The sequence below is a fragment of the Histomonas meleagridis genome (genome assembly GCF_020186115.1).
Source record: "Histomonas meleagridis strain 2922-C6/04-10x chromosome Unknown contig_51, whole genome shotgun sequence".
Taxonomy (NCBI): domain Eukaryota; phylum Parabasalia; order Tritrichomonadida; family Dientamoebidae; genus Histomonas; species Histomonas meleagridis.
Window position 1 is genome coordinate 1,565,518 of NW_027150894.1, and position 23,869 is coordinate 1,589,386.

General features: G+C 32.0%; 10 protein-coding genes across 10 annotated transcripts; 5 read left to right on the top strand and 5 right to left on the bottom strand.

Moving 5' to 3' along the window:
- Positions 1–35: 35 nt before the first annotated feature.
- GO595_007340 (uncharacterized protein) lies at positions 36–620 on the bottom strand (the record flags this gene model as incomplete). The annotated part of the gene is made up of 1 exon (XM_067920793.1): positions 36–620. One exon carries the CDS (start codon positions 618–620, stop codon positions 36–38), a length of 585 nt encoding a protein of 194 aa, XP_067772859.1.
- Positions 621–1,918: 1,298 nt separating this feature from the next.
- On the bottom strand, positions 1,919–2,605 carry GO595_007341 (potassium/sodium hyperpolarization-activated cyclic nucleotide-gated channel 1; the record flags this gene model as incomplete). The annotated part of the gene is made up of 1 exon (XM_067920795.1): positions 1,919–2,605. The coding sequence occupies one exon, from the start codon at positions 2,603–2,605 to the stop codon at positions 1,919–1,921; it is 687 nt and encodes a 228-aa protein (XP_067772860.1).
- A 2,989-nt stretch (positions 2,606–5,594) lies between these two features.
- On the top strand, positions 5,595–6,758 carry GO595_007342 (uncharacterized protein; the record flags this gene model as incomplete). Its single annotated transcript, XM_067920796.1, has 1 exon — positions 5,595–6,758. One exon carries the CDS (start codon positions 5,595–5,597, stop codon positions 6,756–6,758), a length of 1,164 nt encoding a protein of 387 aa, XP_067772861.1.
- A 742-nt stretch (positions 6,759–7,500) lies between these two features.
- Positions 7,501–8,091, bottom strand: GO595_007343 (uncharacterized protein; the record flags this gene model as incomplete). The annotated part of the gene is made up of 1 exon (XM_067920797.1): positions 7,501–8,091. One exon carries the CDS (start codon positions 8,089–8,091, stop codon positions 7,501–7,503), a length of 591 nt encoding a protein of 196 aa, XP_067772862.1.
- Positions 8,092–8,658: 567 nt separating this feature from the next.
- On the top strand, positions 8,659–11,025 carry GO595_007344 (Fanconi anemia group J protein-like; the record flags this gene model as incomplete). The annotated part of the gene is made up of 1 exon (XM_067920798.1): positions 8,659–11,025. One exon carries the CDS (start codon positions 8,659–8,661, stop codon positions 11,023–11,025), a length of 2,367 nt encoding a protein of 788 aa, XP_067772863.1.
- A 2,507-nt stretch (positions 11,026–13,532) lies between these two features.
- On the bottom strand, positions 13,533–14,135 carry GO595_007345 (uncharacterized protein; the record flags this gene model as incomplete). Its single annotated transcript, XM_067920799.1, has 1 exon — positions 13,533–14,135. One exon carries the CDS (start codon positions 14,133–14,135, stop codon positions 13,533–13,535), a length of 603 nt encoding a protein of 200 aa, XP_067772864.1.
- Positions 14,136–14,260: 125 nt separating this feature from the next.
- Positions 14,261–15,817, top strand: GO595_007346 (CAMK family protein kinase; the record flags this gene model as incomplete). The annotated part of the gene is made up of 2 exons (XM_067920800.1): positions 14,261–14,872; positions 14,933–15,817. The coding sequence occupies 2 exons, from the start codon at positions 14,261–14,263 to the stop codon at positions 15,815–15,817; spliced, it is 1,497 nt and encodes a 498-aa protein (XP_067772865.1).
- Positions 15,818–16,281: 464 nt separating this feature from the next.
- Positions 16,282–17,904, top strand: GO595_007347 (mRNA-capping enzyme-like; the record flags this gene model as incomplete). Its single annotated transcript, XM_067920801.1, has 1 exon — positions 16,282–17,904. One exon carries the CDS (start codon positions 16,282–16,284, stop codon positions 17,902–17,904), a length of 1,623 nt encoding a protein of 540 aa, XP_067772866.1.
- Positions 17,905–18,357: 453 nt separating this feature from the next.
- GO595_007348 (manganese-transporting ATPase 13A1) lies at positions 18,358–21,839 on the bottom strand (the record flags this gene model as incomplete). The annotated part of the gene is made up of 2 exons (XM_067920802.1): positions 18,358–18,483; positions 18,543–21,839. 2 exons carry the CDS (start codon positions 21,837–21,839, stop codon positions 18,358–18,360), a joined length of 3,423 nt encoding a protein of 1,140 aa, XP_067772867.1.
- A 156-nt stretch (positions 21,840–21,995) lies between these two features.
- On the top strand, positions 21,996–22,469 carry GO595_007349 (acetyltransferase, GNAT family protein; the record flags this gene model as incomplete). The annotated part of the gene is made up of 1 exon (XM_067920803.1): positions 21,996–22,469. One exon carries the CDS (start codon positions 21,996–21,998, stop codon positions 22,467–22,469), a length of 474 nt encoding a protein of 157 aa, XP_067772868.1.
- Positions 22,470–23,869: the final 1,400 nt, after the last annotated feature.

The window sequence follows — 23,869 nt, forward strand, 5'->3', positions numbered from 1 at the left end:
AATATTTAGAACAAACAATAAAACATAAAGGTCGATCACCAAATCATAGGGAGAACTTCTGACGAAGGTGCACTGTGGTTTTCAGTTGTTTTGACACGTGACTGCTTAAATATTGTTGCATTCATTATATTTTGTCTGTGATCAAGGTTTTTGTCTGTTGTTTCAAAAATGTCTGTTACCTTTCCTGATATTTCATTTCGAAGGTTGCTTAAGTCAAGTAAACGAGCAGCTTCAATAATTGTAGATCTTCTTGGAATATTGTCCATGAGCTCATTAACCATGTTTTCTTGTACCCTATATGTTGGGGTAATGGGCCGTGATTGCTTTAAATTTCTGTGCTTCATTTTAAAGTTGTGATCAAAGTATGATTGTGCTGAAGGTGCTTTTATGTGTTTTTTCATTATCACTGTTCTTATATGACTTCCGTCACCAATTTTGAAGAAAGAAAACGTGAATGAACCCATCAATAAAGTCCCATTATAGACAAAGTATCTATTATGAGAAGCATCAATTTCAGTCAAATATTCTTCTAAAATTTTTACTGGATCAAGTGCACTTACTGTTAGATCAATGCAGTTTGAGTCTAAGTCATGTAAATGTATTGTAATCAATGTGGACATTTAGATGTGAATTAAAAAATTTTCAATATTGAAAGCACTTGACCAGTTTTTAGGAAACGACAAAACATTGTTTCTATGTCACAAGCCATGAATTTTTCAAATATTTTTTGTGTTGATAAAAGACATTATGAAGTGGATTTAAAGAAGGATGAATTATGATGAAAAACAAAGAATATGATGAAAAATTCTTTTTTGAAATATTCGATATTTCCCAGTTTTTGAGAGATTTGCAAAATCTTTATCACAAAGAACGGTTTTGCCTGACAAAAGAAAGGAACCAAAAACGAAAAAAGAAATGATTTAGGTGTTAGCACAATCTAGCAAAAGAGCTTTTGCCTGGTTCCACAATGGGATGTTTACAGCAAAAAATTCTAAGAAGTTAAAAGCATCAATGATGTAATATATTTTTATTTACTTCCATCAATTATGTTTTGTTGGTGCAAGGTGCCGTATGCATTTAGGAATTTTCATAAAAGTTATTTTGAATGAACAAATAGATTATTTATTAATATTGTATTCAATAAGAATGTATTTGTTACCATCTATCATTACACCATATATTCAATCATGTATTGTGTACTGTTGTTAATATGTAAAAGCAAATTCTGTTACAAGAACAGACCCAAGAAATTATCTCATCCCAATCACACAATTTTCTTTCGAAATTTCGTTTTTCATTCAATTTTCATGTTCAATTGTGTAATCAAAAGTTGAGCTTTGTGGGGTATAAACCATTTAAATTCAATCTTAAAACTGTGTCAATTTTCCACACCAGCAGTTGGTCGCAAATACTACCAATTACTAATTATTACTTAATAATTTTTGAAAAAAATTCACAGAAATAGCTGTTTCGATGCTTTGATGTGTTCAAATTAAAAAATTAATTTTATGTATTTTCTTCAATACGCGATTTAACTATAAAAATGTGTAATTGAATACTGTGAAGCAAGAAAAAATCTATGGGTGATATCGCAGAGATAAAAGAATTCACACTAAAATTATCATTTTTAAAAAAATTTACATAAGGATTTTTATCTTTAGACACTCATTTTTCAGGTTGATATTTTATCAAATACAAATAATGCTATAACTTCAGCATTTCCTATTCTTCACTTTTTTGGTATACCAAAACAAAAAAAATCACTTTTTCACTGAAATTTCGACAGTTTAAGTTGCAAAATTTCTTCTTGCGAATTTTGGCAATTTTAGTTCTCATGCTTCCTAAAACATGGCAAATTTAAGTCTCTATACTTTTATTCTTTTACTTATAAAAATTATATAAATATTCACAAATATGTTTAAAATCCAATTGTGGACGATTCGTCATAAAATTGTATTTGTTGACTTTTGCCATCATCATACGACAGCTTTGTGTCATTAAAAATACTAGATGGAATTAAGAAATCATCATTGAGGAAATCATCATAAGATATGGTATTGTCTTTTTGTGCTTCGATTGCAGGATCAGCGAATTCATCGAAATCGTATGGAGTGAAATCAAATTGGAATATGTCTGATATTTGATTCTTTGGATTTTCATTCATAACTGGGGCAGGTGTTGGAACTTGAACTTCAGGTGTTGGCGTCATAAAAGTAGCACTTCTTCGGATTGTCCACTGTCTCAGCTCGGAGAAATGACCCTTTAAATAAGGGATAATGTTCAATAATTGTGTAGCATCATCACCTTTTGTTGGAACTGTTGTATATCCCATTTTAGCAATCGCACCATTAATTGTTGACTTGCTCTTAGCTATCAAAACTCTTAACTGACGAGTGTTAATAGCGATTCCATTTGGGAACCAACAAATTCCACATACAAGATAACGCTTCCAATCATCTTCATCTCCTCTGGCACAGAACTGGCGGATCAGATCAAAAGATTCATTCAAAGTTGCTAATCTCTTATTCCTATTATATCTATTTTCAGGAGAACCAACATGTTTCTGAAGTTCTTCGAATTCTGCTTGGTCTTCTGGTGAGAGCATTTCAATGTAAGATTGAGTTTGATGAGGGATTATTAGGTCAGGCATTTATGAAAATAAAAAATGTGAAAATTTCACCAAATTTGTTCGGCTATTTATCTTCACAATGCCCACATTGAAAAACCGATTTTTGAATCGAAAATGAACGTTGCTTTGGACAGAAATTATTGTTGTCTATAAATAAACTACTCAAAATTATTGTGTCCTCCTCAAAAAGTCGTCTAACCGAACCGATCGGATGGCATGTTTCGGCTTTTTATGACGGTGATGAAGTCAAAAATATCGAAAATTTTGGAAAATTTTTGCCAAAATTTTAAAGCTTAAAACAATGAGAAACAGAAGTTTTGAGCAACTTTAGCTTTAAACATTACTAATCTTTGATGTTTCTTCCAACTTTAATTTTCAATATTTTATTATTGTCCATTTGATGAAGTACAAATTCTGGTGGGTGAAGAGTAAAGAGAATTGACTTAAAGTTTTAGCATTGCATCATTACAATAATTTTTGAAAATTAATGTGATCAATCAGTAATGTTTAAAAATAAATTTTCAATTTGAATGCAAGAAAAAAATTAATCAAAGATTGAATTTTTTTTAATAATTGCAAGCTGAAATCTTCATCGCATTGCATTCGCTCGACCAAAAATAAACGCCATTTATTCAATTAGTATTTTTGTGTGTTTATTTCGGTTTTTCCGCGGTTTTTGGATACGACCACAATTGATGCCTCCACAAACCATCGAAGTGAGGCAAATAAATGACAATCACCAGTACATGATGCAACTCTGTACTAGCATTCGTAATTATAAAAAAGTTGTTAAAGTATACAACCCACAAATGTATCGAATGTTAAAAGTTCCAAATGAATGGGTCAATTATTTAATATCTTCTTTCTTTTCCATTATCTTTATCACATGTATGTTAAGATTAGTAAGTGTAATTCCAAAAGATATTGATAAAGAGAGTAAACGATTGACATTCTATAATAACCAAAAGATTCGAAAATGTAAGAACAACTATATTAACAATTATTGTAACACAACTACAGCCCCAGCGCTCATTGAAAAATGTGAGAGTTGGAAGAATTGTTTTGAAAATCACAAACCTCAAACAATTACGAAGCTTTCTTATATGTTAGAAATAGTTGACAATTTCTTTGTTTTCTTGACGCCAAAGTCAGCAGCGCTATTAGGTGTTGTTAGTGCTGTTTTTATGTTTTGTAATTTATTTCATTAAAAATTTATTTTTTTAATTTTTACTTTTTATCTTATTCGATGTACTGAATAAACTCTAAATTTTGTTTTAAATTTTTTAATAATAAGTTTTAAATTATTAATAGATTAAGTGGAACACAAAAAAAAAATTATTTTAAAGAGAATTTATAAAATTTATTGAGTAGAGTTGATTGCTTGCTAAATTCAAGATATTATTATTAAGCAATTAGATTTGTCTTATGAGTGATGATGTTGGTTTCGTTGGGGTGCCCTTCGCTCATGAAAGGAGGTTGAAACGGCTTATTGGAAGCTGGATGGTCATCCGTTTAATTTTTTATGAACAGCGCAAGCCAAACTCCTTCAAGCAGAGACTCTAGAACACCTTCGTGCACACAAAGAAATGCATTTGATGATAGACGCAAGAAAATTATTGGCTTTCTTACAAGTTCGAAAGGTGCATTAGCACTGGTTTTTGCGTCATCACTCATTTTTGCTATTTGTATTATTTTGCATAATCATGTTTCTAATAATGGACCTCTTTTCTTTGGAGCAGGTTTAATGATTTTGCTTTTCAGTGTTTTTTATTATTTAGGAACCAGAACAAGAGAAAGAAAATCTAAGCAAAACAAATAAAGGTGCCTTTTTACTCTCACATTTTAAATTAATAAAGATACTTAACGATATATTTTTTTTTTTTAAATTATCAAACAATCACATATTAAAAACATGTTGGCAAGAGGTTATAATTTGAAATGATGCATTCTTGAAAATTCGAAATCCATTAATATATTTTAATAATATATTTTAAGATAAAAATTAAATTTCAGAAACATTTTTATGCTAAAAAGCAATCAAATAAATTTGAGTTTTATATGAATTGCTTTTTGTAAATGTATAATAATTTTTATTTGATTGTTTGAATGCGTGTTTTAATGGAATACATTCAAAAATTTCTGCATATCACACAGAAATAGTTAAATTACTTAATGATCAAAAAAGAATTGATATTAATGCTAAAAATATTCATTTTTTTTTATTTAATATTTATTTTAATAATTTGATGTTTCAAAATAATATTCGGAATTTATTTAAATTATTTAATACAGCACTTATTTATGCATCTAAAAGAGGGAATATAGAAATATTTAAATTACTCCTTAAACATAAAGGAATTGATATTAATTTTAAAAATATTTTTTTGTTTTATTTATTATTTATTTTAATAATTTGATTTTTCAAAATAATATTTGGAAATTACTTAAATCATTAAAAACAGCACTTATGATTGCAGCTGAAAATTATAAAACAGAAATGGTTTAATATTACTTATTGAGCAAAAAGGAATTAATATTAATTTTAAAGATATTTATTTGTTTTATTTAATACCTATTTTAATAATTAAAAACTTCCAAAATCGTCTTTGGAAAATATTCAAATTATTTGAAACACATCTTACAATTGCATCTAAACGAGGTCATACAAAAATAATTAAAATGCTTATTAAACAAAAAAAGATTCAAAATTAATTTTTCAAGGAGATAATGCTAATCCAAAAATATTTATTTATTTTAATAATTTGATATTTCAAGCATTACTTCAAATGGAATTTCGAAATAAGCACATTAATCTACTTCTTAAAAAAGGTGTTGAATTTCATGAATAAACTTTTCAACTAATCTAAATTTTTATAAAATCAAAAGGTTAACATGATATTTTTAGGGATTTCAAGCAATAACATTAGCACGAAAATTAAACGTATTCGGGCTGCCCTGTAAATTGATGAACCAAGAACAGATAAATCCAACATCAAATCTCAGATTTTCTCGAAGAAATAGAACAACACCAAGGCTACTTGGTGGATGGGATACAACAGAAGAAGAGTATAAAGCATTAAGTTTTACGATTGGACTCCCTCCAGGTTATTATATTGAACCTAGTCCAGAAACAGAAAAAATTTCAACAGCAATCGAATCATTTTGGAGAGATATGATAACTGGTCCTTCTTCTTGCTCTGATCATTCACTGGTTGACACGCGCCAAAATACTGTTAATGTCATTATCTATAAAGATATATTCACGAACGAACAGCTTGCAGCAATCCTTGAAAAACAAATGCGGGATTGCATTCCTGAATATCCTGGAAATGGGATTGTTTCTGTTAAAATCCAATATCCAGATAAAAAAAATGTTAAAATCAAATTTGCCAACGAAGAAATCATGCGAATGTTTCGAGAAAACTATGATATTATTGAATTTGATGGATGTATTCCTATTATTACCAGTTTTTATTATTCAGGAAATGAAACTCAATTCATTAATTTTGGAAGAACTCTTCGTACAAACCTTACTAATGTAGTTGTTAATAGTGACAAAGACCTAACACAATACAAAGCTCAATTTCAATTTGAGATTAATCGTCAACCTAACTCACCACTTCAATTTTTAGTTTTTAATACCATCGAAGATGCCAAAGACTTTGTGTTTGCCATGAAAGATGACCTTGATTGTTCTCTTCTTAATTTTCCTGGTCCGTCTCCACCATCAAAAGCGGTAATTTTACCCTCAAATGCGGTTATGACGATAAAGAACGATACGCTTCAACTTTCGGATGTTTTAAATCAAGACAAAATTCTCACGAAATTTATTGATTCCGAAATGATCCCTAGTGGTGGCCTTAAGACTCTTATATTATATAATATAATACATAAGAATGTTTATAAAGATGATTCGGTGTTTCAAATGGTTTCTAATGAATTAATTGAATTTGCACAAAAATTCGGAAAAGTTGTTTCAACAGGTGTAAAACTAGAAAAGAATAGCAACGTAAGATATATTCCGTTTTGTATTCATTTTGATTCCTCGCGAAGTGCAAAAATGTGTCAAACGGAAATTGCAGGCAAAATATACTTAGGAAGAATCGTAATAACGCAACTGGCCGAATGAGCAATACGAAAATGTTAATAAATAATATTAAATTATGAGCTGATGATATTTTTGAAAAAGGTGTTTTACAAATTATAAAGTGAATATAATAAACGTCGGGAAAAAAAAGGAAATTGTTAAATATTTATCGATAAAGTTTCTTATGCTTTATTTTTAAAGATTATTTGTTTATGTTGTTGTTTTCCTTAAGAAACAAAAGATATCTAATTTAATGAAAACGTCTTAACATTGTAATTTTGGATATAACGCGAAAAAGGTAAGAATACATAGAGAAGATATGTAATATCGAAATTGGAACCAATGATTTTTAATTAAATTTTGTTTTATATGAAGGAAAAGGCCACATAAAGATATATTATATTATTTGATTTATTATTAATACAAATTATAAATTTTAGATTTATTGTCTCCTCTAATTAATGAAGAAATTGTTCAAATGAATTGGATAAAATGTGTTTAATGGAGATCTATAGATAAAATTGAAGAAAAAGAATAGAACTGTTCGTGTATTCAAATGAAAATCTAAACATTTATTCAATATACAATTACAAAGAGATATTCCTCATATATTTATATAAGTTCCGCCATGTTTAACGATTTTTACGAATCAAAAAATTCAAAATCATTTTCATTCCCTTTGTTGATTATTATTTTCTCTTCATGACAAGATAATAAATATAAGAAAAAAATTAATAAAAATTCTATTTAAAAAAAATAAATATGGATATATTAAAAAAATTTATTAATTTTGTTCGTTTCGTCCATAGCCCATATAATTTGGAGGTGGTTGTGGTGGATAACCTGCATATTCTTGTTGTTGATACATTGGTCGATATGCATTATATGGCATTTGTTGTTGCTGTTGATAGCCCTGATAATCGGGCTGACTTCCGTAATTTGGTTGATATTCATTATAAGGTGGATATCCTTGTGGTGGATAATTAGGCGGATAATTGTTTGGAGGATAGTTTTGTTGAAAATCATTGTACATAGGATATTGAGAATACATTTGTGTTTGTGTCTGATCTGCATTTTGGTAATCATAAAATTGACCTTGCATGGCTTGATTTCGATATGAACCTGTATTTGGATGCTTTTGTTGTCTGTTATTCTGAGGAAGCTCGAGCTTTCCTGATCGTATGTCTTTGTAGCGATCTTCTAAAATCCTTGGTATGTGGAATAAGGCATATCTGAGTTGAGGATTATCAATTAACTCATCATGCGCTTGTTGTGGGTTTGATTGAACCCATTGTTGTGCTTCTTTCATTATATCTAATAGTTTATATATATCCATTTCTTCAAGGATTTTTAAGATTTGTTCGGAGCCACTCATTTTGGGGATATTGACTATGTTTGTTAGAGAAAAAAGTTTGCTCAAGTTATGCAGAATATATATCAACAACATATAGTTAATGTCATGCCTAATTTTTATGCTCAATAGTAAGGGAAAAATATTGTTTTATTGTCTTTAACAAAAAAAAAAAAAAATCTGAAAAGCAAGAGCTTATTAAGAATTATTACTTGTAAAATATGAACGGTTTCTATTGCTATCGTTATGGGGCATCCCAATGTCACTTTTCTTTAAGGTAAAATGACAAGCTACATCACATGGAATATAATATTAATCATAGATTTCACTAAAATAGTATAATATTTTTTATCACATGTTTATCAACATCATATAATCCTCGTTATTTAAAAAAAAAAATGCCAACCAATTTTGGAATGTAAAAATCAAATGTTAGATCATAGTTTAAACGTAACGTTTTATTTGTATGTGTTTTAATCGGTAACAATACAAAAAGTTTCAAGTCACATGGGCGAATGCGAAAACTTTACGTTTTGTGGGATAAATGTTTCCTTTCCATATAAAACTCCATACCCAGCACAAAGATCAATAATGGCTAAATCAATGACAGCATTCACTCACCAACAAAATGCTTTGCTTGAATCTCCAACTGGTACAGGTAAATCACTATCTTTGCTTGCATCAGCTCTAGCTTACCAAAATCACATAATAGCCACAACTTCAGAAAGTGTTAAAATATACTATTTAAGTCGAACTCATAGCCAACTCAAACAAGTAGTTAAAGAAATCAAGAAGCTTCCTTACAGACCACAAATAGGAATTCTTGCATCTCGTAAGCGCACATGTATTTTTGATCAAGTCCGTAATTCAAAAAACATTGATTCAAATTGCATCGCTGAACGTCACAATTGTCCTTTCTCAAAAAACAACAATGTTATACCCGACGAATTTTTACACCAAGTTTATGACATTGAAGATTTAGTAAATTATTGTGTTGATAATAATCGTTGTCCATATCTCATCACTCGCGAAATAATTAAGCAATCAGATCTTATATTATGCCCCTACAATTACATTCTTGACCCTTCAATCATGGCTCGTCTTCATCTTGATATTTTTGGTTCGATTCTTATCATTGATGAAGCGCATAATATTGAAAATTCGTGTCGTGATTCCATGAATGTAAAGCTATCGCTTCATCAATTCAAGGAAGCAAGACAAGAAGCAGCCCTGGCAACCACAACCAACGCTGAAGAGGGAACTTGGCTATTTAACATGCAACCGCATCTGCAGAACGTTAACGATTTTCTGTACCATTTAATTGAATGGTTTACAACACGTAAACAGTTTCGGGAGAACGACAACGAATTCATACCCGAAAAGGATGTCAACACGACTTTAGGCTCATGGCATCTAAGTTCAAAGACTTGGGTAACTATTAGCGAGAGCTTAAAAGTTCTTTTGACGCCAGACAAAGAAACCGGAAGTCGCATGCCTGATAAATTTGTTCTTCCATTACAAAAATTATATTATGTCCTGAACGAGATGTTCAAAAACAATTCATCACAAATGAGAAAGTTCCATATCTTATACAAATATGGGAAGGATGAGAAGAACGAACTTATGATGATCTTATGTATGGATCCTTCCATTGTCTTTTCTCCAATTGCAAATATGGCGCATTCAGTAATTCTTGCGTCAGGAACTTTAAGCCCATTAAACTCATTCTCGTCAGAACTCGGCGTAGATTTCGAAATCAAACTCTCTGCTCAACACATCATTGACCAGTCACAAGTTGCCGCATTTACAATTCCTTCATATGAAGGTGTTCAATTAACATCATCTTACAAGTCATTGAAAAGTAACTTTGATAAAATGGCAAAAGCATTAGGAACAATAACAATAAAGTTAATGAGAGTGATTCCAGACGGAGTTTTGTTCTTTGTTCCATCTCATCACTTTTTGAATGAGCTCATAGAAAAATGGAAAAGCACAAAAGTGTATCAAAAAATTAACGATATAAAACCGATTTTTGTGGAAGATCAAAGTAACGATAGCGACATGTTAATTGAAAAATATAAAGAGTCTATCGAATACGGTTTGGGCGGTTTGATGATTGGGGTATGTAGAGGAAAAATGAGTGAAGGTATCGATTTTGCTGATTCGCAAGCAAGAGCTGTCTTAATGTTCGGAATACCATATCCAAATTATAACGATATTAATATTCAACTCAAGATGAATTATAATGATAAACATTCAAGCGCTTTCACAAATAACGTAAGGCAATTGATGAACGGAAATGAATGGTATGATGCACAAGCTTTTAGGTCCTTGTTCCAGGCAATTGGAAGATGTATTCGACATAAAAATGATTACGGAGCAATCATCCTAATGGACGAACGTTTCCAGAAACAATTAAACTGCTTCCCGAACTGGGTCCAAAAGAGCTATAACAAGGCGCAGAACATTGACGCAATTGTCAACAATCTTTCCATCTTCTATAACCACATGAAAACGGTCTTTCCACAAGTTTTGCACACAGCGCTCAACTTCAGGTTCCCTCTGTCGATTGTTTGTCTCGGCTGTGATGCCGATTTGTTGAACTTGTACAAATTCGAACAAGTATCATTCATGAAAATCGATCGAAAAGGATTTATGGGCCTTATGAACATTGAAGAGAGCTCAAATGAATGTGCGTTTGTCCCTAAGGAAGCTGTGAAAGCTTCGACGATTTCATTTGATGATTCATATTGGTCACCAGATGATGAGATCTGTTATAAAAAAGCTTTGTGCTCCAACTGTGGAGCCGAGGTTGGCGTATTAGTGTTTGCAACGCCTTTAAAAGATATGAAATTTTGTGATGGATTTTGGATTCTCACAGAAAGGGCAGCAATACGCCAAGGGAACAGCTACGTGAAGATGAATGAGCTTGCAGCAGCTATTGAGGAGAAGAAATGATTTTGTGGCGAACTCAAGTTTGAATTAATTTTGATCGTTATTATTTGAAAAATTTTTAGTTAAAATTGTCTTTACTTTCTTAAACTCAATTATTCCTTCTTTGTAGATCATGTGCTGCTTGTAAGTGCATAACAAATTATGACATCTTATAAATTTTCGCAATTCTTTTATTGGTGAATTTACATTCTTTTTTTTTTCATTTTTCTTCGATAGGTAACAGCTTCTTTTTCCTTTAAAAGTTCATAGTATTTTTAGCTAATATTTTCAAATAGTTTGTTGAATCCGATGCAAGGTGTTATGGCAGTTATCAGTGATAACTTATCACACTAATTGGTGCACAGAAAATTGTTTGCGTTTTTCACTGCTTCTATTATTTCATTAGAAATATATCTGGTTCTTTTAAATTCATTAGGGGAATCAATGGAATAAACAATAACAAACACACCGTCATTACAAAAACTAGAAACTATAAATGTACCATATCTTCCCAATCCATTGGAATCCCAAATATCCAGAATAATTAAACATGTTTAATTACTTTCTACCATAGCGTGTACAACCAAGTGAATGTTCTGGATTTGAACAATATCTTTCAAAATAAAATCTGATGATAGTAGTTTCCTCAACATGTTAATACGATATATTAAACTCAACTTGCGATTTTACTATAAAACGTTAAATGTCATTGTGGAGAGTCAGTCCCACCTGTTGTTTTTGCTGCTTTCCATGGATTAACTGCAGTTGTTTCCGAAGCAACTATATTTGGACATAGAAGATAATTCAACAACAACGAATTTGTGATTAAATATTGATTTCAATTTTGAGGCACAATTTATGCATAAAAATCAGATAAACAGAAAAACACTTAAATTTTTTTGATATTGCTTTTCATTGTAACACCACATGTTCAACACAGTGAATGGTATCACTGATGAAGCATATAATGATAATAAATATTATTTTAACGAGTTTCTTCTAAAAGAATATAAACAAATTTATTTTACTGAAAGACGTGTAATTTCATAAATTGATAAAAATAAATTTAATGTCACACTATTGGTTTACATATTATTTAATTCGGGATATTTTGTACTACTTGGCATTGACCAGATTTTTTCAGAATAGTTTCGAAATCGTCAACGACCGATCCGACCTGTGCATCAGTGTCATGGTACTTACATCCGAGAATGATTTTTTTCTCATCCAACACATCCCTCAAAGGCGCAGGAAACATTATAGCTAATTTATCTGATTTTATAATTGTTATATCGAAATTTGCATTGCAAATATATATTTTATCATTTTCACCTTCGGCTGATAAAAAACTCCTAAACAATTCACGATGAGTTTTAATCTCATTTTCAGTGGTTGCTATACTTATAGATCCATCTTGAAATGGAATAGACTCGAAAATGTTCAGCAAACGCGAGTACATCAAACTTTCGGTTTGGTCTGAAAAAGTTTCGGGCAAAAAGTGCTGCGCGAAAAGATATTTTTTGGAGCTAATAAAATTGGAATGATTAAATAGAATGGCACTATTGTTGTTTCTATCAACAGGGAATTGGGATGTGGGGCTAAGAAGAAATTCCCATTGATCTATGGTATGTGTTTGTGGGAATAAATGATTTGGAATCCATCGATATTTTTGAACAATGGACGGTCCATTACTTGGACGTTCCCAAAAGAGTTCAAATAGCATAGAAAGGTCTTTTGCAATTGGGTCACAATTGGAAAATTTTGCAAGATATGATAATGAATTGCCGGATTTAATATTAAAAAAGGCTGATGGAAAATATGAACTGCGGTCATCAGCAACTGCAAAATTAACATGTAATTCGTAACGGGAATCTGTGAAATAACGAACAGAAACACCAGGCGGTAAAGTTAAGGATTTACTGTTGGTATAAACACGAACTGTCACACCACGATGAATTGTTTCATTAAGAATATTGAACCATTGGACGGGAGTAGATGTAAAATTATCTGGTAAAGATATAACAATGTCAATATTGTTTTGAACAGACCCTATAAATGTACTAAATAATTCAATCGTTCTTGATGATGATAAAAATATATTTGCTTGCGGTGCGTCACACTTATCATCAATTTCATATTTTTTCTCTTTCTGAAGAAATATCATAAGGGCCACCATCACGAGACTGATGAAAAGTAATATTGCTTCAAATATATCGAAAAAAGATAATTTCTTAAGAAATCTTAAAACTTTGTTCATTTTGAATTGGGATGCCCCGTTTTCGGTTGTAGAAAATCATCTTCAAATTCATTAAAAGCTTTGTTAATAATATTATTGAAGACAAATATGTTTACATTAATTCAACATTACGCGTTTATATTTTACGAAAAGTATGACTTGTTTCACAAATTTTCAATTTTTAAAAATAAATTTATAGCTTTATTTTTGTTTAATTCCAATTCAATCAATACAATTAAGCAAGCAAATTTAAGCAATTCTAAAAGTCATAGAAGAAATTTTTTTATTTCTTAATTTATGCAATCAAACCAATATTAAGAAGCATGTTTTCAAACCTAATGTGTTGATACTTCTCCATGAATATGAGTGCATATCTGAGGCGATCAAATTTAACAAATCCAAATCTTTTGAATCCAACTTCATCTCGAGGAACTACAACACGAACGAAGTAATTGCATGCATTATCCTTCAAGAATTCTTCTAGCTTGTATTTATCAACACCTTCTGGCAAATTATCAACACGAACGGTGAATAAGTCGTCGTGATAAGAAAATGGGTTGACTGTAGTAATTGGTTCATCAACCCATTTAGTCTTATCTTGAATCAATCCACTTTCTGCCATTGCTTTTTGAACTTGACTTTGCCAACTTTGATTATCAAATTGTTTCTTGATCAAATCATCAATTGTTAATTCCTTTCCGCTCTCGACGTTACTAGTTGGGATTAAATGAAGGTTTACTTTAGCTGGAACTGAATCTGGAAATTGGTTTGTTGTAAATTCTGGATTTTTTAGTCTTTCATTAATTTCGTTAGGTATAGACACACTCAAAGTGTGTGTCTTTGTATCATATTTTTGAATGAAAGGAGCAAGTATTGGAAGAGGCAATTGTTCGGCCATGTTGATTTGGAATAACCGTTTATTCCATTGTCGACCGTTTACGCTTTTTTTTTTTTGGTCGTGCAACTTTTTGAATTGATTTCTGAAGATTAAGATTTTACGTCTCGAACAACCGATTCGGCACAATGAATGGATCAGGGCCGATGCTTGGCCCATATGCACTCATTGGGAAATTGGGCCAAGGAACAAGTGGGCAAGTTAGACTTGCAGTTAATGTAGAAACTAAACAAAAAGTTGCAATTAAGATTATTAACAAAGAAATTTTCGCATCAAAGCCAAATTTACAAGTAAAAGTTCAGAGAGAAATTGCATTGATGAATCTTGCAGATCACCCACATTTGTTAAAACTACTAGACGTTTTGGAATCTCCTCGACATCTTTACATTGTCGTTGAATACGCAGCTAAAGGTGAATTATTCAACTTTTTAGTAGAACACAAGTCGCTTGATGAAGGAATGGCAATGAAATTTTTCAGACAAATCATTTATGGATTAGAATACCTTCACTCTCTTGGAATTTGCCACCGAGACTTAAAACCAGAAAATATTCTTTTAGATGAAAATCTAAACATAAAAATTGCTGATTTCGGTTTTGCCAGATTTGTGAAATATAGCATTGCCGAAACATCATGTGGTTCACCACATTATGCAGCACCAGAAGTCATTGCAGGTCATCCATATGATGGACGAATGGCTGATGTCTGGAGTTGTGGTGTAATTTTATATGCATTATTAGCAGTATGTTTTTCCAAGTGCCAGCAAAATTGCGGCGCTTGTATTCAGGATTCTAACACATAGGGTTATCTTCCATTTGATGATAAGTCCATTCGTGGTCTTCTCACCAAAGTTAAAAGAGGTGTATATCAAATGCCTAATTTCTCGGAACCAGCCAAAGACTTTATTTCGAAGATCCTCGTCCTTGACCCATCTAAGCGCCTTACGATTCCTGGCATGAAGATGCATCCATTTTTCAGAATTAACCTCCCATCGGAGTACGTTATCCCGACACCGTTACCGATTCCGTCACTTTTGGCGCCGATAGACCTGTCGACGGTTAATCCCGGGGTTCTTGATGTGCTTCGAAAAATCGGCTGTTCCAATGATGAAGAGCTTTTTGCAGATCTCACATCTAACCAGCACACTATGGCTAAAGTTTTTTGTTATATGCTTGCATCAAAACTCTCATTAGAACAAATAGATTGGAGTCAATCTATGAGTAACTCATTTAACGCACAGACAGAAAACGAAGATGTTTATACTTTAAATGCATTGAACTCATATTCTGGATCGTATAATGATCCATTTCAATTCCAAAACCAATCAGTCGATTTTGCAACATCAGTGGCACATAGAGCAGATTGGGTTCTTGGATCGTCAGAAGAACAAGTTGAAGACATACAAAAGTTCAGCATTATTGCAAATATGTCACGCGTTTATGCTCTTTTAGCAATGCAAAGATTAATGCGCCAGCTTGACATGCAGTGGTTCCACTCAGATGATTTTGTGATAATTGCGCGAAGAGAGCCCACGTACATCCTCATCCGCTGTATTGACATGGATGATGAAAAAGTGACAGTTTACATTCAGTGCATTAACGGTCCCGGCGAATTCTTCTCTCACATTTGTCATGCGGCAGATGATATTATTAACCAGATGAATATGAGCAATTGGTATTGCAATTAAAGTAGACTTTTTTATTCATTTGATTTTTGATGTTTTAAAAATTTTCTAATTAATTTTCATTTTTATAAATGATTTGATTACTTATGTTCATTAATGCATTTGCTTTGTCTTTATAAAAATGTGAATATATCAAAATAAAATGCTTTAAAAATATATAATAGTAAATTATCACATAGTTACACATGTACTTTCGCTAAGTGATACACCCTATATTACATGTTTTTACTTGAATCATCCATCTGTTTTTTTTACATGTTTATTTATTTTTACAAGCAATACTTTCATTTTATTCTCAACTTTTATCTCTGATAATAGCTATTTGAACTAATGGAAAAGTGACAATCAGACCCATTGCATTCAATTTCAGCGAAATTATTCAGAGAAAATGGCGGCTAAATCTCAAATAACCGTTTACACCGCCATTTGGCCTTTTGACTTTTTGAACAAATTTTGATCGCCATTCGATGGGAAACAAAAGATCCGGAAGGCGCAGCATTGTTGCACCTCCTCTTTCCCGAGCTAAGAGCATACCAACACGTTGGCTTTCGTGCCCAGAATTTGGCCAACCGATAACAATTCCACAAAATACTAATCTAATATTTATACCAATGAAGACACCACTACCTGAATCATATTCTGAAGCACTTGGTCCCAGGTACGAATGGACTGTACCAAAAGCTATTGAAAAAGTCCAATCACTTGTTTCACCACCAAATCCACATTTTCATGCAATCAATGTATCACATAAAAACGAAATAATCACAGAAGATGATTGGTCCGCACATAATATCACATATTCAAGGGTTTCAATTTCTAAAGAGTATAAACCAGAATCTATTGATGTTTTTTGCCAAATCATTGGTGATAAACTAAACGAAACTACCGACGGAACTCTTTTATGTTTACTTTATTGCGGGTCAGGTCTTAATCGCATTGGATTTTGCCTATCAGCCATCCTTACAAAAGAATATGGTTTTTCTTTAAAAGACTCTCTACAAATTTGTGATGAATCATCACCTCGCTTAATCTATAAGCAAAGGCCTTTAGATGTTTTGTGTGAATATTTTCGAGAGGGAATTATTTCTCATGGGCCAGCACCAGAATGGGTCAAAACAGACACCAGACCTGGTCCTATTGGAGACATTCCTTTACCTCTTGAAAAGTTCAATACTCTTTCGAAAATTTCCAAGAAAAATTTCACTCTTGATGAAAAATATGAAGTTTTGAAAATTCTTGCATCCGCAACCACTGTAAATTGGCTTAAAACAAGTGAGTCATTCCCCGTTATGAACACAACAGTTTGGAACCCACAGAGTCTTATCGAGATTCAAACGAACGTTCATTTGTGCACTTTTGAGCCAAGAGGAGAACGTTTATTTTTGATCGTAACCGGAGATTCAAATGTTTACGTCGTCGAACCGTCGATGATTGTCACTCCGATACGTGTCAGATCCAAATGTGAAGTTCCCGCAGTCGTTAGTTGTGTTCTCATTGAGGAAAAGAAGAGCCGTCCTGTGTTTCTTTTGACTGACATTCTTCTCTATGGGTCTCTTCAAACGTATAAGCTTCCATTAAAAGATCGTCTTTCATATTTAGCAAACGAATTTGCATTGGACACCTCTGATATAAAAGATTCAGGCGTACAATTCATATTTAGGCCTATGGCTGAGGTGTCTAACGCGTCTAAGCTTAGGAGAGACTTGAACTCGTTGTTCGTTAAGTCTGATGGCATTTCTTTCTTCAATTGTCACGAGGAAGCTGGAAAGTCACTTTTTCTGCCGATAAAGCCGTCATTTGTCTTTCAATTTGTTTACAACGGAAACGATAGGGCGGTTTTGTACGCTAGAAATAATATTCCAATAGGAATTTATAAGGCACCAAATTCGAAGTATAATGGAATGGATGATAGAACAAATAGATTCATTTTCGATATTGATAAAAATGAATGGTTGCCGATAACCGTTGGAAATAACAATTTGCCATCGACGATAGAGGAGGTTAGAGCGGTTTTGACATTCCAACAAAATAATAACAGCGCAATGATAGATAAAATATTCTCTCAACTTGATAAGATATCATATGAATAATAAATAAACGAATTTACTGTAATTCTTTGATTTTTTGTGATATAATGAAATTACTTTATAACAAAATTTGGAGTTTTATATCAATCGAAATCGCTCACTGTGTTCTTACAATATTACCATTAATGAATAATCAAATCTAACAACAAAATAGTTTAATAGCAAAACTTGCTGAAGTCATCTTCATAACAAAATTTGGAGTTTAATATAAAAGAAGTCGCTCATTATGTTCTTACAATATGAATATTAATGAATAATCAAATCTAACAACGCAACAATTTAATAGCAAAACTTGCTGAAGTCATCTTCACAACAAAATTTGGAGTTTAATATAAAAGAAGGCGCTCATTATGTTCACTCATATTCAAATCGCACAGCAGTTCAACATTTTCAACATTTTCTTAATTCTTCATCAAACATAATCTGAATCATAAATTTATTCAAAATATTTATTTTTTATTTCTCATTTTCCTCTTGTTCGCCTCTGCCCTCTTCTTCATCTCCTCCTGCCTGTGCTTCATGATCATGTCCGCCTGCAGCTTCACGTTCTGCTTGAACATTTCCCTCAGCCCGAACTCGTGCCTTTCCTCCGGCAGCACGTCGTCGTTGTTCCGCTTGTAGTGCGCGATCCCGTTCAGCACGTCGGCGGCGACCAATCCTTTGCATTTGTGCTTGTTGCCGAAGGTGAAAACAGTCAAACAGATTTTCTCAGCCACAAAAGACAAAACGAAGTCGAACAATGTCACAATGACCATTTTGTTACGAAACTCAGAAGTTGGGAACGGAACAAGCTCAAGAAATTGCTGCACAAGTTCATTGTTATTCAAAAGCATCACAACAACAAAAATGATGGAAAATATTATACTAAATGATAAAATGCGATTTTCAAAAAATGCTTCCATAAATGGTTTCCCGCGATAATTTGTGATGAACGCTGAGATCTGCATCTCACAGGTGGCTATAAAGATGGCTGTGTTCATTAGACTTGGATGGAATTTAACTTTATAATCAAATGCTTCATTAGTATAACCTGTATCAAATACCATTCGCTTAATAAAGATAATACAGATTAAATGAATAGCAAATTGTAATAAAACTGATGTGACTAAATATAAATTAAATTGGGATTCAAACGGTCGCTCGGAGCTTAACGTGCGAAGAGGCTTGGCGAACGTTACGGCTATCGTGGCAAACGATAGGGCTAACGAGAAAATTGTCATTTGACGATCACCAAATTTAACGTTCTCTATAAACAAAACTGACACAGTATAAGCCGATATCATACAATTCAATGAAAGTTGTTTGAAAAGATCTATCGTAGATGATAGGGTGGCCCGACCAAACCTGATAATGTCAATACAAGCACTAATTGTGGCTCGCTTAGAAACAAATGGTGCTGCAATAGAAGCAGCGCCCAACTTAGGCTTGTACTCAGTTTCATTTAATAAGTCAGGATCATCAATATAATTTTCAACAAGGCCAATACCAACATCAGCTTGTTTTAATGCACCAACATCATTAGTGCCATCACCACACATCAAAGTTTTGATTCCCATTTCTTTCATTTTAATCAATATATTTGCTTTTGATTGTGGAGACATTCTTGCAAATATGTTACATTCTCTAATAACTTTCTTTAGCTCTTCTTCTGACTTAATTTTATTTAATCCTTTTTCAGTATAACAAATTGAATAATTATCCAGATTTTCATCAGGCTTAACCTCATTACCAAACTCATCATGAATTATTTCATCATAAATCAATGGTGGTTTTGTAATTATATGAATTCTTGATGCAACATTACATGCTGTTAATGGGTCATCACCAGTAATTATAACCACTCGATGTGTAGAACGTAATAATTCAACAATTGTATCTTCTGTTCCACGTTTTAATGGTGATGAAAACACCGAAAATCCGGCGAACGTTAAGTCCTTTTCAACTTCTTCACGAGTGACTTCACTGTCAAAGTTACCGTTAATTCGTTTATATGCTAATGCGAGTACTCTGCATCCTTGTTTAGTGTAGTTACGATATGTTTCATAGTATTTATTTGGTACTTCTGTAAGAAGTTGTGCTATAGCTTCAGGAGCTCCTTTTGTTAAGACATAAGTTTTTGTTGAATTATTTGTTGTTATGTTAGTTATTGTTGACATACGTCTTAATTCTGATGAGAAATGAAATGTTTTCTTATTGACTATGATTGAATTACGAAATCGTATTTTTCCATCAGAATTCATTTTGAATGAAAGTGACTTAAATGCTGCTGATTCAAGTGAATCACCAATTAATTGGCCTTCTTGACCAACCACTAATGAATGACATGATCCTATAACATATAATGATTCTTGTGATAAGTCATTTAAACGGTTTTTGAGGTTCCCTTTAATTTCTTTTTGAGAGCTATCGGCAGCGTCACTTTTTGTCATATCGTCAACGCCCATAAACTTGTATTCTTCTAATGTTAAAGTACCTGTTTTATCAAAACAACACACGGAGATAGATCCTGCATATGGTATACGAAATGGTTCTGTACAAAAAACTGAAAGTTTTGATAATGCTAATAATGAACTATTCACAGATAATGTAAGTTCCATTGGTAAATCAGGTGGTATAGTAGATGTAATAATTAGTAATACTTCTACTATAATCCTAAATGTACTAATTGTTGTGCTTTTGATTCCATAATAAATGACATAAATTGAGGCCATAACCGCAAAAACCGTCAAAAACATCAAAAGTTGAATGGAACCTTTCGACTCGACTGCAATTCGTTGTGAAGCAAATAAAATCGTACGTATTAATTTGCCTTGTGCACTACCAAGACCTGTAGATAATACATAAGCAATACAACCTTGATCGGCTTTGTAAATTACATTATCTCCTGGTAAAATTTGTTCGATTCTTGTTCCTGCAAATACTATATGACGCTTATCTGTGTTGAGATTTAATGGTCGATTGTTTGGGAGATTAGATATTGAGATTTTAGCTTGTGGTGTAGATTCACCAGTAAGCATTGCTTCATTAACAACACATCTACCAGATAAAACAGCCATGTCGGCTGGACATTGTATTCCAGGCGTCTTAAGGAATACAATGTCCCCTGGTACAAGTTTGAAGCTGCTTATGATTTTCCATTCACCATCTCGGTAAACGGTCACCTTGATGGGTTTTGTTTCGACTCCTCGAAGTTCGAGAAGATTAGATTGTCGAGTACGGACTGTATTAGCTTCTACAAGGATAAGTGATAAAAGAGATACAAGTGGGAAAGTGAAATATTCATCAAACATCCAACAAATATTGGAAAATATTTGAAATACAAAAAATGGTGCAAGAATATGTTCTTTAAGAAGTTCTTTGAAAGATGGCATTGGAATTTGATAAGAATTAGGGCCATAATATTCAAGTCGTTTTTTGGATTCTGATGTTGTTAATCCTTTTGATGTAAGATATGTTTGAATTATTTCATTAACAGGATAAGTAAGTGGCTTAAAGTCATTGTTAACAAATTCTAATTTTTTTTGTTGGAATATTGCATATGGTGTATCTGTGTTACGAATTAATTCAACAATATCAGGACTTCCACGATGTTTAGGATAAAATAAAACATGCGTGGCATGTTGTGGATCTGATTTTTTATAAGCAAAAACTTTTTTGAATGTTATTGACCAATGAGAAATTAATAAAATTAATATATGAAAAGAAGCGACTATAAATGGTAAAACAACCTTGAATGTATGGGGTTCAAGTTGTGGTACATCAAGATGATCAACAATAAATGCAAAAGTTCCATTTGATGGTTCACCAACAATTTCTGGAACCCAATTTTGTTTTAAAAGAATAAATGATGGAACTATTGTAAGAGGATACAAGATCAAAAAGAATAATGTATCGAAACGTTCCCATCTTTGGCGTTTGGACAAAAGCTCGAACCTCATTTTTCGTTTGACCAACTTTGCTCGAATAAATTCAATGTTGTAAATGGCCTCATAGAATATTTTGAAATAGGATCTTTTCTCAAATTTTGAAAAAGCCGTTATGACTTGTGTAGACCGTTTATTTGGGATTTAAGAAGCTTTGTCTGAACACTTCATATGTCTGAGCTACCCCATAAAATTACTTTTGGTCCAGTTGATAAATCAAGCATAGGTCTTTTAAAAATAATACATAGAGAGTTGCTACCAATTCATTATTCAGATGACATTTATGAAATAATCAAACAAAATCTTGGAGTCAAAGGTATTCTTGCTTATTATAATGATGACACAGCCGTAGGAGAAATTTGTTACCGAAAAGAAAACGTTGATGGTGTTAAAAAATTATACATAATGACAATTGGTGTTCTTCCAACTTATCAAAGACAAGGGATAGCAACAATGTTAATTAATAAGGCATTAGAAGATGCGAAAGAAGAAACTGAAGTTTATTTACATGTTCTTGTTGATAATGAAGTTGCAATTAAGTTTTACACAAAACTTGGATTCACCAAAGTCACCAAAGTCGAAGGCTATTACAAATCTCTTCAAGGCAGCGATGCGTATTTATTTAGGAAAGAAATCACTAAATAAAATTTGATAAATTTGGAAATTGTTTACTCCAAAATTTTAACCTAATTTCTTTTCATTGTTCTAAGTGAAAGTATTATTCGCAATTTTTTTGTGCTACTTAATGAATAAATTAATTTGATCAGAAAGCACTTTTTCTGAAGTTTATTTACATTTTGACAGGACGATACGAAATATATTTTTTTTATATTTTTTCTCCTAAAAATTCTTCTAATACACCTTTATAAATTGAAAATACGTCTGTTAGAGATTGATATAATGATTGAGTGAAAAACTGGAAATAGAAATCTCTAAAGAAAATGAATCTCGAATACATTTGCTTATGTGCGAAGCAAATGAACAAAGTTCTTCCGATTGGAAACAGTTCTTCAGAACCGATTACGTCATTTGGGAAAGCAACAACAAAATCTGCTTTAATTTTATCGACCACGTCTATTAATTTATCACCAAACGAATATGGGTCTCCTCTACTGAACGCGTTTTTAATAAAGAAATACTGATTTTCATCATTCAAATAATTTGTAATGAATGAATTGTATTTAGTTTTACGTCTAAAGACATCTTCTTCCAAAAGTTTATTAATGTAATAACTTCTGTCATTAGCTTTAATGTTATTATAAACAATTTCATCTTTTGCTGAAGATTCGGAAGATTTATAGAAGTAAAACTTATCATAAGTAAATAACTGTGTTAGATAAACATGACAAATGATTTCGTAACATTTAACATTATTATTATATTCGTCAATGATACCTTCTTTAACGAAACTGTTGTTATTTTTAACATATTCAATTAATTGATCATATTCCACTTTAATTAAATTTGGATTTGAAATTATTTCTTCGAATTTATGAACATTTACATGCTTATAATAATATTGTTTAATGGTGAAATTAACTAATGATATGTTTGCAATTAAATATGTTTGATTTAAGATATGCTTGACATTAAATTCAAGTTCTTTAAGCCTTTCGATCATTGGCGTAAATCCACTTAATTTAATAATTTCTGTTTTGTCATCTTCTGTAATAGAATCAAACAATGAAGTAAGCGTTTCTTCAGAGCGTGACTTAATATAATTATATATTCGTGACGCTAATAAGTTTCGTGAATTAAGACCTTCAAGTGGTCCATTTTTTGCAAGTTTTAAAAGATAATCTTTAGGTTTAATTCGATTAGGACATAATGGTAAAAAGTCAACGGACTTTAAAAAGTCATAGATTTCTTGTTTGATAAGTTGATTAGATGACTTACGTAATAAATTTTTTTTTGATGAAAGTTTCTTTTCCCAGAAAACGGTTTTGAATTCAATTTCATCCATCCCGATAAACGGTTCCCGATACTCCAAAAGTGCCGCCGTATCGTAGTTGGATAAAACTGTCGGTTGGAAAAGTGACGGAACT